General features: G+C 45.0%; 1 protein-coding gene across 4 annotated transcripts; it reads left to right on the top strand.

Annotated features, from left to right (window-relative positions):
• The first annotated feature begins 1,864 nt into the window (after nucleotides 1–1,864).
• Nucleotides 1,865–14,084, top strand: CBY2 (chibby family member 2). Of its 4 annotated transcripts, XM_017870966.1 has the most exons (3): nucleotides 1,865–2,056; nucleotides 2,356–2,436; nucleotides 12,704–14,084. In XM_017870966.1, exons 1-3 carry the CDS (start codon nucleotides 1,982–1,984, stop codon nucleotides 13,895–13,897), a joined length of 1,350 nt encoding a protein of 449 aa, XP_017726455.1. In that variant the 5' UTR covers nucleotides 1,865–1,981; the 3' UTR covers nucleotides 13,898–14,084. The 4 variants fall into 4 exon arrangements, with proteins under 4 accessions (XP_017726455.1, XP_017726456.1, XP_017726457.1 ...); XM_017870967.1 differs by lacking the exon at nucleotides 2,356–2,436; XM_017870968.1 differs by lacking the exons at nucleotides 1,865–2,056; nucleotides 2,356–2,436 and adding an exon at nucleotides 3,090–3,164.
• The last annotated feature ends 330 nt before the right edge of the window (nucleotides 14,085–14,414 follow it).

The following is a 14,414-nucleotide window of genomic DNA, read 5'->3' as shown; positions in this document are numbered from 1 at the left end:
TTTAAAAGACCTCTTTCATTTTTTTTTTCTTCAGCCAGTAACCTTAAACTAGTAATACCATGAACAGTAAGTTTTATCTCAACACCAGTAGAAAAGTCAGCAGATTCAAAGTAGTCAGGAAGAAAAGACAGGCAAATAACTTAGAAGACTGTATGGCAACTCTTTGGGGGCAGAAGAAGAAAGAGGGTTTGACCGTAATTTTTTTCCATGTGCCATTTTTCTTCAGGTTTTCTAGTTTATGGAGTTGCTTTGTTCTAACTGAGTGTGCAGATCAACTGCTCTGGAGCTCCCATAAGGCTCTGCTGTAGCCATCACAGTCTTTAACCTCTGTTAAGCCAAATATTGATACACAGACCAAAAATACAGACAGATCAACAAAAATCAGAACCAGACCAGATTATCTCAGTGGCTGCAGCTTCTTAGTATTGCCTTAATTCTTTGGGACTTGAATATACACCAGATTTGGGACTCTAACCTGACCAGAATCCCCCTTGGGTAGGACTCAAACCCACAATCCTAGACAAGGGCGGGACTCTCATCCACAATCCTAAACCACAGGGTGGGACTTGAACCCACAGTCCTTATGATGAGTTCAAAGACAAAAGTACAGGTGCGTATTAACAAGGTACTCACCAGAAAGATGTCTAATCCAGAAGCAATTTCTTTTCCCAAAAGAAAAGTGCCAAGGGAGCCTGAAGTGCCATGGTAGAGAAGCAGGAACCCTATAGTTGAGCCTCTGAACGCACTAGTCTAGGTGGCCACTCAGGATCAGTGTAGGGGGTCTGCACACCACTAGGGACAACAGTACCTTGGACAGGCTGTTCGTCTCACCTGGGGTTCTAGTTTGTTATCAAGCAAAAGGGGCTCACTGCCCAATGTGCTGGAAGCCAATACTGACACCAAGTTTTTGAAAAAAAGAAAAGCTTTATATTAAAAGTCACCTCTGAAGGAGACAGGAGTCAAGCTCAAATTTGTCTCTCTGTGCTGGCGTTAAAGCAGTATTTTTATTAGAAAAGGTTCAGGGAGTGGATTCTGAGATTAGCAGGTGATTGGTGCAAGGAAAAGGGAGGTCTGGAAAGCCCTTGGACATGCACAGTTATTTCTTCATGTTAACTCCTGAGTTGCATGTACAAAACATGTGGTGGAAATTCAGGCTATGACATCAGCAAGCTTATTGTGTGCAAGCTCCAGTCAGCCATCTTAGTTCCAACCAATTTCCGCCAGGATTTTCTAGATCTCACAAGTGGAGGGAGTTTCAGTAGCTTAAATTTCTTTTCTTATCTGCTATCCCGGAACTCAAAAATTTCTGTCAGTTACTGGTTTCTTACTCTTTGCGACTTTCCAGACCTCCCATTTCCATCTACCATCACCTACTAATCTCGGAATCTACCCCCGAAACTTTTCTAATAAAAATACTGCCTTAATGTCAGCACGGAGAGACCGATTTGAGTCTGACTCTTGTCTCCTTGGGAGTTGACTTTCAATATACAAGTTTTTCTTTTTTAAAGAACTTGGTGTTTTAGTGTTGGCTTCTACTGCATTAGGCAGTGAGCCCCTTCAGGTCTATCACACTAACTCCAGGTAGATAGCATCAGAATGAAATGGAACTGTAGGGCACACAGTTGGTGTCAGAGAATTAAGGAACTGAGTAGTGTCAGAAAACACCTCAGACTACACTTTCTCGCTTGGTGTGGGAAGAGTTCAGGTTGTGTTTCCTTCTTCTTGAGTGACCGAACTCCAAGAAGATGGCACTTCTGGAGAGAAACTAGGGGTCTCAACTTAGCCTGGCAGTGAGAATACAAATGGCAGCTGGGATGACCCAACAGGGGGCTAATGTTTGAGCTATTGTGTGTCACACTGACCCTGACCAGCCAAGTAGTCACAGCCCCCACAGGCTCTTCCTGCCTGTCAGATGCCTCATTCCCACCTGTGATGCTCAGAGAGAAACCATGAGCCCTGAAAACCACCCTATTGTTTTGTGATGTCACCTCTGGAATGTTCTGAGTGTTTTGGTGACCAACTTCTGCATAGGACCTATACCTGGCAACTCACATTGGTATGGCTTTTTACTTGAGATAGAAATAATCATCTTAAGCAAGCAGGTACAGTTATCTCCGCGTCAAAGACTTTCAAAAGTCTTTTACATCAACTATAATATCTAGCTTAATATCTGTTCAGAGATTGATAAACCGTCATGCCAGATATCGTCTACACATTCTTCCAGATTTTCATAATTGTGCATAACTGACAAGAGGGAAATAAATGAGTAGAAAGTTCTATGTTTTTTAGGTGAGCAACTGAGGCCCAGAGGATGAGCTGGGAAGCAGCAATCTTCTTCTTTTCTCTTTTCCACAGCACTCAAGGCCAAATTTTACAAGAAAAAGAGATACCAGATCTGAAAGCCTAGAAATTCCAATCAATGTGGTTCTACCTCAGGTAGGGATAATCACAGAGGATGTAACCTATCAGTGTTAGCCAGAATAACCCCCCACCTCCTCCTTCAAAGGTCTAGCAAGATGTAGAATAAGCAGAGATAGGGCTTCAGGTTCTAGTTTGGGTTGGCTGCCAGCAGGCAGCGTGCTGGGGAAGGCCACATAGCCCCTGTGGGTCTTGGGTTCTTTCTCCCACGAATGAGGTGGCTGGGTCAGATGATTTGGTAAGAACTTCCACTCCTAACATTCCAAGTTTCTATGATACTCTGAAGTAACCTAACCTTCTCAAAACAAGATCTTTTGGTGCTTAGTGTTGTGCATTCACTTTGGATTTCTAGAGGAGAATTAGAACTGGGACTTGGAATCAAATGCATAAGAATGAATCCATGAGAAGAAAACCTCATTCATGGACAAAAGGGTACAGAGTTACTTGGAGGTGTCAAGAGAATTAAGCCCTGCTATGCACCAAAGACAGATGTAGGGGCCATGGGCATGGATGCTTTTGTGGTCAATGAGTTGGTGAAGTCCTCACAGGCTAGAGATTCTCAGGTCTCCTCCTGCCTGCAATCAGCTCTTTCCTTAGTGGAGTCCTCTTGATTGAATTGTGTCTACTGATGCTATGTCACAAAGGGGTGGCTTTGCTTTCTCCAGAGTCACCTAAGGCCTCATTGGAAGACCAGGGCCATGCAACCAGAGGGGTTGAAATGTAGGATGGAGGAATCCAAAGCAGAGGTAACTATCTGAGAGCTCTGTCCAGGGATGTGTAGGAGGAGGACTGACCACTGGTGAGCATTCCAGATATATAATTGTAACAATCTAGGCGAGTATGTTCAGTGGGAGACAAACATACGGAAGAAGAAAACATCCTGGATGTTTATTTTCACATTATCTTTATAACTTTGTAATGAACAGTCACTTTTCTATGACTTGAATCTTAGCTAGAATATAAGATAACTTCCCCCTGATCATTCGACAGGATAACAGGCTGTAGGAATCTTTTGGGGCCTGATTCTTTCCACCTGAAATATGCAGGGAGTTGTGTTGGCCACTGCTCCCCCAAGAGTGGGTGTTACTGCTGTGATGCCTCATGGCCCATATAAACCAATCTTTTCTTCCAGAATCCTGGGGCCTCTCAACTTTACATGCTTTGAAAGTACCTCAGATGGCTGAATGTTCTCTGATAGTAACCCTCAGTAATGTTGGCAAAGTTGGTGTTTAAGAAACTTGGTCAGGCAGAGGATGCCAACCTAGGGGTGGGTGTGAAGGAGGGGATAGGATTTGAAAGAGTAGTGGTCATGTGATAGAGAAATTGGAATGATGTTTCCATCAACACCCACCGTAATTTTCCCTCCCCAGCTCCCAGAAACAGCCCAGCAATCAAGGAGAAGAGAATGTGGTTTAAGACAGCTCAAGCTTGTCTTGGGGCTGCCTGATTCCTGTTCTGAAGGACCTGGTGCTGATGCTGGGGTCCTGTGGGGCAGAGTGGGTGAAGAATGAGAGGATATCTCCTGTCTGGGCACATGTACTTCCCACGGGAAGGTGTATACACCTGCCAAGAGGGCACAAGCCATGCACCAGGTTTTGGACACCTGTCAGGATGCTCAAGACTGGCACTCTGGGGGACGGGTATGGGTGTCTACAAGTAGATGATCTGAACCAAAATACCACCAGGGCTGCGAGAGGGATCAATGTGCTCACTCGGCCTCCCTAAATGAGATGGTGCATGGCTTAGGGGACAGGGTTGATCTGGGAAGCAAGGAGAGGAAGAAATATTGACTGAATGTTAGTGCGATCATGTGTTGGGCACGGGGCCAAGTGTGAGGTCGAGATTTTACAGGTACAGGAACTGGCAACCCCAGGAACCCCACTAGTAATGGCAGAGATGGAGGAAGGGGCTTGAACTCAAATCAGTGCCCATGTTCTCCGCTATACCAGGGCACGTGCCACTAAGCTGGGCCACGCTGCATCTTAGCTCTGTGGTTCTTCTCTTGCTCTTTGGAGATGGAGACTTCTCCCCGCATCTTAACTGCTCATCTCTGGGCTTCTTATTTTGTATTTGCCAAAAGCTACTCTATTCTGGGATGGAGTCCACTTTCCATTTGTTTCAGAAAGGACTTGTGGTGGCAGCTCTGTCTCTAGAACGAGCTTCTGCTTCCCAGCTCCCAGTCCTGCTGTGTGTTTAGGCTTCTAAATTACATTGCAAATGCCTGTAATCACTACTTGTTATCACCCTTAGGTCTTTTCAGGACTCATTGATTTCCCGTTTTTCTTCCTCACATTAAATATTTGTGTTTTCTGATCTATTTCCCTCCAGCACATTAACTTGCAAGCCATCAATGCCATTTCCAGCCCAAGCTAGCTGATCTCCTGGTTCCTTTTGCACGTAATGATTCAGTTCTCAAAGACTTTCACATTTCCCCAGTGAGCATGCTCTGTGAATTTCATTAAGGCATTGTTTATTCCTAGATCATTAATGAAAGAGCTACACCAGGTCAGACTGAGCTCCAATAGCACACACCGGTGCCGCCTTTATCCTTCCCAGTTGCCTTTTCTCCTTCCCCTTTGTTTGGGCTTGTTCCTCAGAAGCAGTGAATTCCTGCTGACAGCACCCAGATCGCCGCCAATTTGAATAACGGTTCCCAGGAAGATTTCACAAGAGTCTCTGTTAAACAGTATGCAAACATACTACATATGACATCTTCTTTATCCTGTTTGCTGTTAACGTTGTAATTCTATCAACATCGATCACATTTACCTTGTGAATTATCCTTTTACCTGTTAGTATTTATTAAAACCACCACTGACTTTGCCATGGTACCAGGGAGGTGAATTGATTTAAAATAATGATAATGAGACTCAGCCTTGCCATCTCATATGAAAATCAGTAGCATATTTGGCTTTTCCTTCCAGAATCCTGGGGCCTCTCAACTTTACATGCTTTAAAAGTACCTCAGATGGCTGAATGTTCTCTGACAGTAACCCTCAGTAATGTTGGCAAAGTTGGTGTTTAAGAAACTCAGTCAGCAGGCTTGGACTCTATCAGCAGTGTTTGGACATCTCTTCTGGGATGTGGTAGCCACATTTTTTTCAGGGGTGGAGAGACGTCAGTGTGTCAGCTAAGCCTGGCTAGTTGCTGTTCAATCCCATCCCCAAACCCTTTGGATGGGAGACCACAACTCCAGTAATTCCACCCCAGAAGGTCCCATCCAGAGAGACCTGTTGCTACAAGTCCTGTAGCACCAGTAAGGGATTTTGGTCCTTTCACTTCCCCTTTTCTCTTTGCCCTTTGGCCTTTGCTTTTTGCCTCCCTTCTTTCAATTGTCCCCTTCCCCTATGTTCTTCACTTGCCACCAGGTTGGTGATCTGACAAAGACACAGTTGTTGGCAGATTTCAGGCATTTTCCTTCCAGGACCACTTACATTTACCAGGGAGGGCGCCAGACCTAATGCTAAGAAAGAATTCTAATCCACAGGTGGGACTTCAGGCTTCTGTGAAGGTGATGTTCGTGCCCAGCGCCCTTACTGGATCCCTGGCACTAATGCATCATTGGGTTACAGCTATGAGCATATTTCCCCAGAGGACAGAGTCTCTTGGCACCTTTCTAGCACCTGATGGGAAGGCATGATGAGCCCATGATCAGCTTACTCCCCTTCTGCATCAGCTTCATATCCCATTCTTCCATGAAGAAGCCAATCTTTTTCTTTCCTACCTACTGGATATCTATGTGAGGGCATTTCCTAGAGACCAGGAAAGAGACAATCTTTATTTTTTTTCATGGTCAGTTGCACCATGCTACACAGACGGTACCTCCCAGGCTTAGGAGAACATTACTGGGGTGTTCTTGGGGCTTTGTATTGGCAAAGACCTCTTGTCAAAGGCTAAAGGATATCAGGGCAGGTTAGCTTGGCCCATGAAACCAATCCAGTGATACCACTGGTCAAGGAGTCCTACTGAGAAGGAACTGGCTTCTAACACAGGCCAAGGAGGTCTGGAATCCTGGAACTGCATACATTCGCTGAGCTCAGATGCTCAGTTTTTGGGTAGCCCTTTTGTAAAGAAATATACTCCACGTTGCATAGCGCTTTAGGCTGGGTATGTTTAAACTTTACCAGTGGAACTGACCATCTGTTTAGTTTTTATGACAGCTTGCCTACCACTTTCTTGTCCTCTTGCAACCCCAGGAAGTAGGCAGAGCAGCCATGTTTAGGCTTATTTTAGAGGTGACATTCAGAGAGGCAAAGTGACTTACTCAAGAGCAGTCAAAGGAGGGACTTTTGAGCCCAAAGTTACCGGAAATTTAGGGCCTTTACCCTCATTGGATTATATATTCAAGATGATATAAGCATGCTTGTGTGCATGGTGTGATGGGAGCTTCCTCTAAGGGAGTACATGGATGAACCTAGGGGTTTGTGGAATTCACGTGAGGAAAACTCCATGCTTATAGATTTTACATCATACCTTAGTAGCTTTGCCCTGGGACTATTTCAAAGTCTTAAAGTATGAATGGAAATGAGGACATAGCTTTATCAAATACACTAAATATATTAAGGCAAAAGAAATGGCCATTTTGTAGGCCAAAATGGTAAAATGTTAACAGTTTCTTACGGTTCAACCTAGTATTTCCTCCCAATCTTGCAGTGTATTTTGGTTGATTCAGTTATTGGCAAGGAATGTGAAATTTGCTTTCTAATTCCCAAGACTTGGATGTCACAAAAACAAGGGATAGATCACTGTGCTTAGATAATTGCGACTTACTCATATGGGGAGAGGAGAGGCCTGGTTGTAAGAGAGCCATTGCAAAGGAATGATATTAGTACATGCAAAATAAAATATCTGAGCATTGTGAAGTGCTAGAATAAACATGGAGTTTGGAGTCAAATATCCTGATTTTAAACCCTGGTTCCACTCCTTTACCAGTTATGTAATCTTATGCAGAATCATGCCAGTTCTTTTGGGTAAGATATTACATATGAATACAGAAATCAATTAGCATATAACCTGACACATTATAGTCACTTGGTGTTATTTTTTTTCTGGTTCTATATAATCTTTCTCTAAAGAAATGCTAAGCAATGTCTCTTCTGAAAGCAGTAGTCCTTCTTGCATGTCTGCAGCTCTTTATAAACAAAGAAAATGTTCCAAGTCTCCTTTTGTTTCTGAACAATGAACCCTCTGAAAGAAGTAGGTCAGATGTTGGTGACGTTGTTATAGAGAGTTGTACAGGTTGTGCACTGCAGTAAGAGTGCATAGTGCCTTCTAGAGTTGGTCATTTCAAAAATATATGGGTTGGCCCTGATTCATGTCAACATCCACATTTTCTAGGAACTGAGGCACAGAAATGAAGTGACTCTGTAAAGGTCATGCACTCATATAGTGCAGAGCCAGAACTCTCTTCAGATGCTATCATTTCTAGTCCCCTATTCCCCAAACCTTGTGCCTGCATTAATGCTTCCTGCATTTTGACTTCTCTCATTTGCACCAAGAAGTAATTGGTTCTATTCACTGATTCTTCAAATCAACTGGAAATTCCCTGAGGGCAGGGTCTGTGAGCTTGGAACACAGTAGATGCCAAATTAATGTTAGTTGATTCACTGACACTAATGTAGGGGAAAAATTGGTGCAATAACATTTTGAATGGGTACATGACTGGGGTGAAGAATGTTCACAAGGCCAAGAGCTTTCCTTTAAGGATTAAATCCAGCTAGCTCTGATCAGAATCAGAGAAATACCATAGGAAAAAACAAGTTTGTTTTGGATCAATGTTTTCCCAAAGTTCAATCATGAACCTTCTCATATCTAAAAATGCCTGTATATTTAATATAGGTATGTTTTCCCATTACTTATTAAAATAAATATATGACTACTGAAAACATTTTAAATATTCTAAGAAACTAAACCGTGAGGAAACACTGGACTTGACCACTTTCTTGGCCCTGTCTGGGGATAGGAGGAAAGATAATAGGACTCAGATGTTGGAGAAGAATTTGGTTTCCTGTTGAGAAAGTAAAGGGAACTTACTAGTCCATCAGCATTTCCTGGATTAGGTGCTGTGGGCATGTAACAAGAGAGGGCACAAAGCCTGCTTGGGAAGAGGTGGTCATTTAGGGGAGAGGACAGGATGCCAACTAGGTTGGTAAAAGAGGGCTGCTAGGGTCATAGTGGTGCCAATTTACAGATGTGAATCCACTGGACCAGAGATAGGCCAAGAGAGCACTTAGAGATAATGACTCTTACCCTTCATTTTACAGAAGTGGAAACTAAGGCCAGAGAGTGAGTGGATATGAGCAAGGTCACCTGAATGTGTAAATAAGGACCAGGGCCCAAACACCCAGGTTGTCCGTGGCTAGGGATCCACCACGTTAATGTTTTGTTTAGCATTTCTGTTGAGGGGCGGCAGAATGTTCCTTGGGTACCCAGTTTGGAAAGTGGATGTAGAACACAGACAGCTGAATGCCATGAGTTAAAAGCCATCATGGGCAGGTAGAAAGCATCCATGATTCTTCTTTGGACCCTTAGTTGGATCAAGAAGATTGCCTCTCTGGCTGAAAAAAAAATGATCGTTAAAAAGAAATGAGAATTGGGGAGATTTGAACACGGACTCAGCATTCGCAGATATCGAGGGATAATTGTTAAATTTCAAAGGGATAATAATGGTATTGTGATTCTGTTAAAGAGACACATATTTATGTATTTGTGGATAAAATGACACAATGTCACTTTGCTTTAAGAGAACTTAGTGGTAGGGGAGTGGTTGTGGAATCAGGTTGAGGCCTGGTGAAACAAGCGTGGCCTTGATTTGATACTTGGTGAAGCTGAGTGATGGGTACATGGACATTTATTAGACTATTCTCTCTCTTTTTGTGTGTGTTTGAACTTTTCCATCATATAAAGTGAAGGAAAAGATATAATGATCCCCAAAGTACTGTAAGTCTTTTGGTAAATCCATGGTGGTTTCCCATGTGTGTACTTCACACATAGAAGGTCAGCGAGCCAAAAGTGAGTTTGTGTCTTACTGAAGGAGCTAGTGCTGGTTATTTAACTTCTCTGAGTTTTAGCTTCTCCATCTGTAAAATAAGAATAGTAATATCTTATACGTCCGTGTAGTGAGGATAAATGAATTTAGTAGGTAGAATGCTCAGCTCAGGACCTAGCATGAAATCGAGACTCAATGTTTGGTTTCCTTCTTCCCTTTCCTTCTCAGAACTGGGATGCACATGTTGACTAAAACCACATTTTTCCATGTTGATAGCTTCTGGTGTCAAATCCTGCTGAGATAAAGCATTGGTTCTAGTGCAGGGATGGAGGGGACCTCTTAAGATTCATTCCTGCTGGGCGCCATGGCTCACGCTATAATCCCAGCACTTTGGGAGGCAGAGGTGGGCAGATCATAAGGTCAAGAGATCAAGACCATCCTGGCCAACATGGTGAATTCCCGTCTCTACTAAAATACAAAAATTAGCCAGGCATGGTGGTGCGCGCCTGTAGTCCCAGCTACTCTGGAGGCTGAGGCAGGATAATTGCTTGAACCCAGGAGGCAGAGGTTACAGTGAGCCGAGATCATGCCACTGCACTCCAGCCTGGCAACAGAGCAAGACTCCATCTCAAAACAACAACAAAACAATAACAACAAAAAAACCATTCACACCTTATTGGCTTTGACTAATCTTCCCAGAAATCCTGGATCTCAGGACCTTAAACCTACCAGAAAATGGTCCAGGTTATCCACCGTGAGGTGCATTCTGATCACAGACAGCTACAGGAGCCAATCTGGTTTCCCAATTGAGAAATGTGAAAACCATGGAGGCTGAATTTTTTAAAACTAAATAGGATTCCGATTGCAGAATGCCCGCATACCCTTGCTATCTGGAAGATTGAGCATATCCTTACAAAGTTAATGACATGTGCTTATTGCAAAGTTAATGGCATAGAACTGCATCTTCTATTTATCTAGCCCTTTAGGTTTTAAAGAATTCTAACCAACTTTATATACCATGCAAATTGTATTTCTCTCTCTACATACACATACACACATATATAAAATGTAGCTAGCCTGACTTGTTTTTTATTTTCTCTATCTGTACAGTTGTGAAAATAACCTAAGACACAAGGAATTGATATCTGGAGAAGATTTTGATATACTTGGATGAAGCACTTTTGGTGTATTTGGAAGTAGCTATCAGGATCTTTCTATTTAAATTCATTGCTGCAATCATCGCCTCTTCTCCAGTGTGCACTCCACTTGCTCACTTCTTTTTGAATACATCTTATAATTCTTGAATTAGTGAAATCTACTTTTTTTGATAGCAATACCTTACGGTTTTTTGGCACTGTTTGTTTTAAAAATATTTTTGCATTTTCTCATTTAATCCTCACAACAGTGTTGTGAACTAAGCAGGGCACATATTATTTCCATTTTACAGGTATACTTCATTGGCTTTTCAATGTTGGAGGGTGCCTTTAACATCATGGAGCCCAACTCCCTCTTTTCTACTCGTGAAAAGTCTGGGGGTCAAAGAGGATTAGAGAGCACTCTGGTTTCAAAGTACCCATCAGTGACAAAATCAGGATGAAAATTCTTGTGACCTTTCAGTCTTTAATGCTGGTGCAACCCTCACCTAAGCAAATTGCATATTCTACTTGACTTAGAGCTGTCCTAACCACCTGCAGTCAGGATCACCTGAGGGAGCTGGTTAGAAATGCAGATTCCTGGGCCACACCCCAGTCTGAGTGAATCAGATTCACAATGGGAGGCTCAGAAATCTGCATTTAAAACTCACTGGGGTTATTCTTCTGTACTGGGATGTGTGAAAGCTACCAACTCATTGGAGTTAAGCTCTGTGGATCTGAACCCGGTTTTATGCTGTGGTCTTGAGGTCTGTGGCCACCATCATGAATTCTTCAGGGTCCTTGGCTGGCTGTATCACCACATGTTGAATGCTCATTGCTCAGTGATATGTCTGGGATGGTTTTTCTTTCCTTCCAAAATTATTAGTTAGACTCTGCTTTGAGTCTAGCATTGCGTTGGAAGCTGGAGTGGATGTTTAAGGGGCTGCTAGCAGAAAAGACTCAAGGGTGGCTAAGAGTGAAGGATATGCCCAGATGGGCAAGAGAGAAGGCTAGGCTAATCAATGGCACCTCCATTTTGGACACAGCAATTTGGGTGGCTGTTTGGATGATTCATGCTGCTTCTCTGCTCATGCTAAGTGAGAGTACACACCTGTGGGCAGTGGCCCTTGAGAACAGTGTTTGTTCCTCCTTTAGGGTGACAGAATGTGCTACAGCCCATGCTTAGTGCTTTTATACATTACCTTTTTTAATCCTAAAAATGTCTCTATGAGGCAAGGAGTAAATGCAATTATCCCAATTTGAAATTGTGGAAATTAAAGCTCAAATAACTTGCCCAAATTCTTGTCAACTGGTAAGTAGTGAGGCAGAGACTCAAAATATTTGGTTGACTCTAAAATCAATGCTTTTGACCTCCATAATATATAACTGTTTCTCATTATTCATGGATTCTATAATTGTGAATTTGCCTACTTGCTAAAATGTGTATCCACCAAATCAATACTTACAGCACTTTTATGGCAATTCTCAGACATGCACAGAGAGGTGAAAATTTGAGTTGTGTAAGGTTGAGTCCCCAGCCAAGGAGACTTCTTGTTTCAGCTCTCAGGCTAGAAAATAGTGTCCATTATTGCACAGTCAATCTAGTGCCACTTTTTTTTTTTTTTTTTTTTTTTGCCTTCTTGTGCATTTTGTTGGCGATTTTGCTGTTAAAAATGGCTTCCGCACCATTCCAAGACAAGTGCTGTCTAGTATTCCCAATCACAAGAAGGCTATGCTGTGCCACATGGAGAAAACACAGGTGTTAGAGAAGTTTTGTTTGGGCATGCGTAACAGTGCTGCTGACGTGAGTTCGATGTTAAAGAATCAATAAACAATACGCACTAAATTAGGTTATGTATTGTTTGGTTGACAAAATTGTGACCACAGGCTCCCAGGAATGTAACCCTCTATTTCCCGTAGGAGCAATGGTTCTATATTTGGTAATTCAGTGTTGGAGATGACTTAATAGAACAGAACTCACTGGAATGACAAGGATCCGCCACATTTCCTTGTGAGGACCTCAAGAGGCAAAAACGCCCACTGTGGGCAGGCCAGACCATCAGACGGGGCCTATCTGGGGATGTCCTGGCCCCTTACTTTGTCAGCCAGCCCCGAGTGTGTCAGTCCCATCGTTAACGCTGGGCTTTCCCATTCTCTCCCGCAGAGGGGCACAGCCGAGCCCTTCCCGAGGCTCCACAACTTGTACAGCACCCCTCGCTGCGCGCAGCAGGCTGTCCTGCCCCGGCTGAGCCGCAGGATGGCGAGCCAGCACTCCTACCCGCTGAACCGCTTCTCCTCCGGGCCCTTAGACCCCATGGAGCGCCCCATGTCCCAGGCCGACCTGGAGCTGGACTACAACCCGCCGCGGGTGCAGCTCAGCGACGAGATGTTCGTGTTCCAGGACGGGCGCTGGGTGAATGAGAACTGCCGCCTGCAGTCTCCCTACTTCTCCCCATCCGCCTCCTTCCACCACAAGCTGCACCACAAGAGGCTGGCCAAGGAGTTCGTGCTGCAGGAGGAGAACAAGTCTCTGCGGGAGGAGAACAAGGCCCTGCGCGAGGAGAACAGGATGCTCCGTAAGGAGAACAAAATCCTGCAGGTCTTCTGGGAGGAGCACAAGGCCTCGCTGGGCCGGGAGGAGAGCCGGGACCCCTCACCGCTGCCGCAAAAGGACAGCGCGTCCCTGGAAGTGGTGAAGAAGGACCACGTCGCCCTGCAGGTGCCCCGCGGCAAGGAGGACAGCACCCTGCAGCTACTCCGGGAGGAGAACCGTGCGCTGCAGCAGCTGCTGGAGCAGAAACAGGCCTACTGGGCCCAGACAGAGGACGCAGCCGCCCCTGCCGAGGAAAGCGAGCCCGCCCCTTCGCCCCACGAGGAGCCCTGCAGCCCCGGACTGCTGCAGGACCAGGGCTCCGGCCTCTCCTCCCACTTCGAGGAGCCCAGAGGGCCCCCGGCCCCGCAGGAGGACTCCAAGGCCCTGCGCGCCCTGCGGGAGATGGTCAGCAACATGTCCGGGCCCTCCGGGGAGGAGGAGGAGGCCAAGGCGGGCCCGGGCCTGCTCCACGGCTGCCAGCCCCTGCAGCTGCTGAGAGAGATGAGGCAGGCGCTGCAGGCCCTGCTCAAGGAGAACCGGCTCCTGCAGGAGGAGAACAGGACCCTGCAGGTGCTACGGGCGGAGCACAGGGGCTTCCAGGAGGAAAACAAGGCCCTGTGGGAGAACAACAAGCTGAAGCTGCAGCAGAAGCTGGTCCTCGACACCGTGACCGAGGTCACTGCGCGCATGGAGATGCTCATCGAGGAGCTCTACGCCTTCATGCCGAGCAGGAGCCAGGACCCCAAGAAGCCCAGCAGGGTCTGAGGCCTCCGCCGTGCACCCGGACGCCGAGTTTGGGACACCGAACACTGGGCAAAAGAGAATCCCCTGCCTTCCTTTGTCGTCCTCGCCTTTCCCAACCAGTTCATACCTATTGAAAAGCAGCGTTAGCGGCCTTCCTAAACTCAGAGTATTAATAAAGGTGTGAGGAGGCTGGGGCCAGTTGACACCAGCAAGCTGCCTTTTTCTTTGGGTTTTTTTGTTTTGTTTTTGTTTTTGTTTCATAAAAGATAGACAATATTTTAGAGCAGTTTTGGGTTCACAGCTAAATTGAGCAGAAAGTACAGGGAGTTCCCATAGACTCCCACTCCACAAATGCATAATCTCCCACATTATCACCATCCCTCCAGAGTGGTACACTAGTGACAGTCTTTGAAACTACATTGACACATCATAATCATTCCAAAGTCTGTAAGTTTGCATTAGAGTTTGCTCCTGGTGTTGTACATTCTGTGGGTTTGATCAAATGTATAGTGACATGTAGCCACCATTGTAGTACCAT

The sequence above is a fragment of the Rhinopithecus bieti genome, unplaced genomic scaffold (assembly GCF_001698545.2).
Source record: "Rhinopithecus bieti isolate Rb0 unplaced genomic scaffold, ASM169854v2 scaffold_5273, whole genome shotgun sequence".
In the NCBI taxonomy this organism is placed as follows: Eukaryota; Metazoa; Chordata; class Mammalia; order Primates; family Cercopithecidae; genus Rhinopithecus; species Rhinopithecus bieti.
Note: the sequence above shows the minus strand (reverse complement) of the source record. Positions and strands in the feature narration are given on the sequence as shown.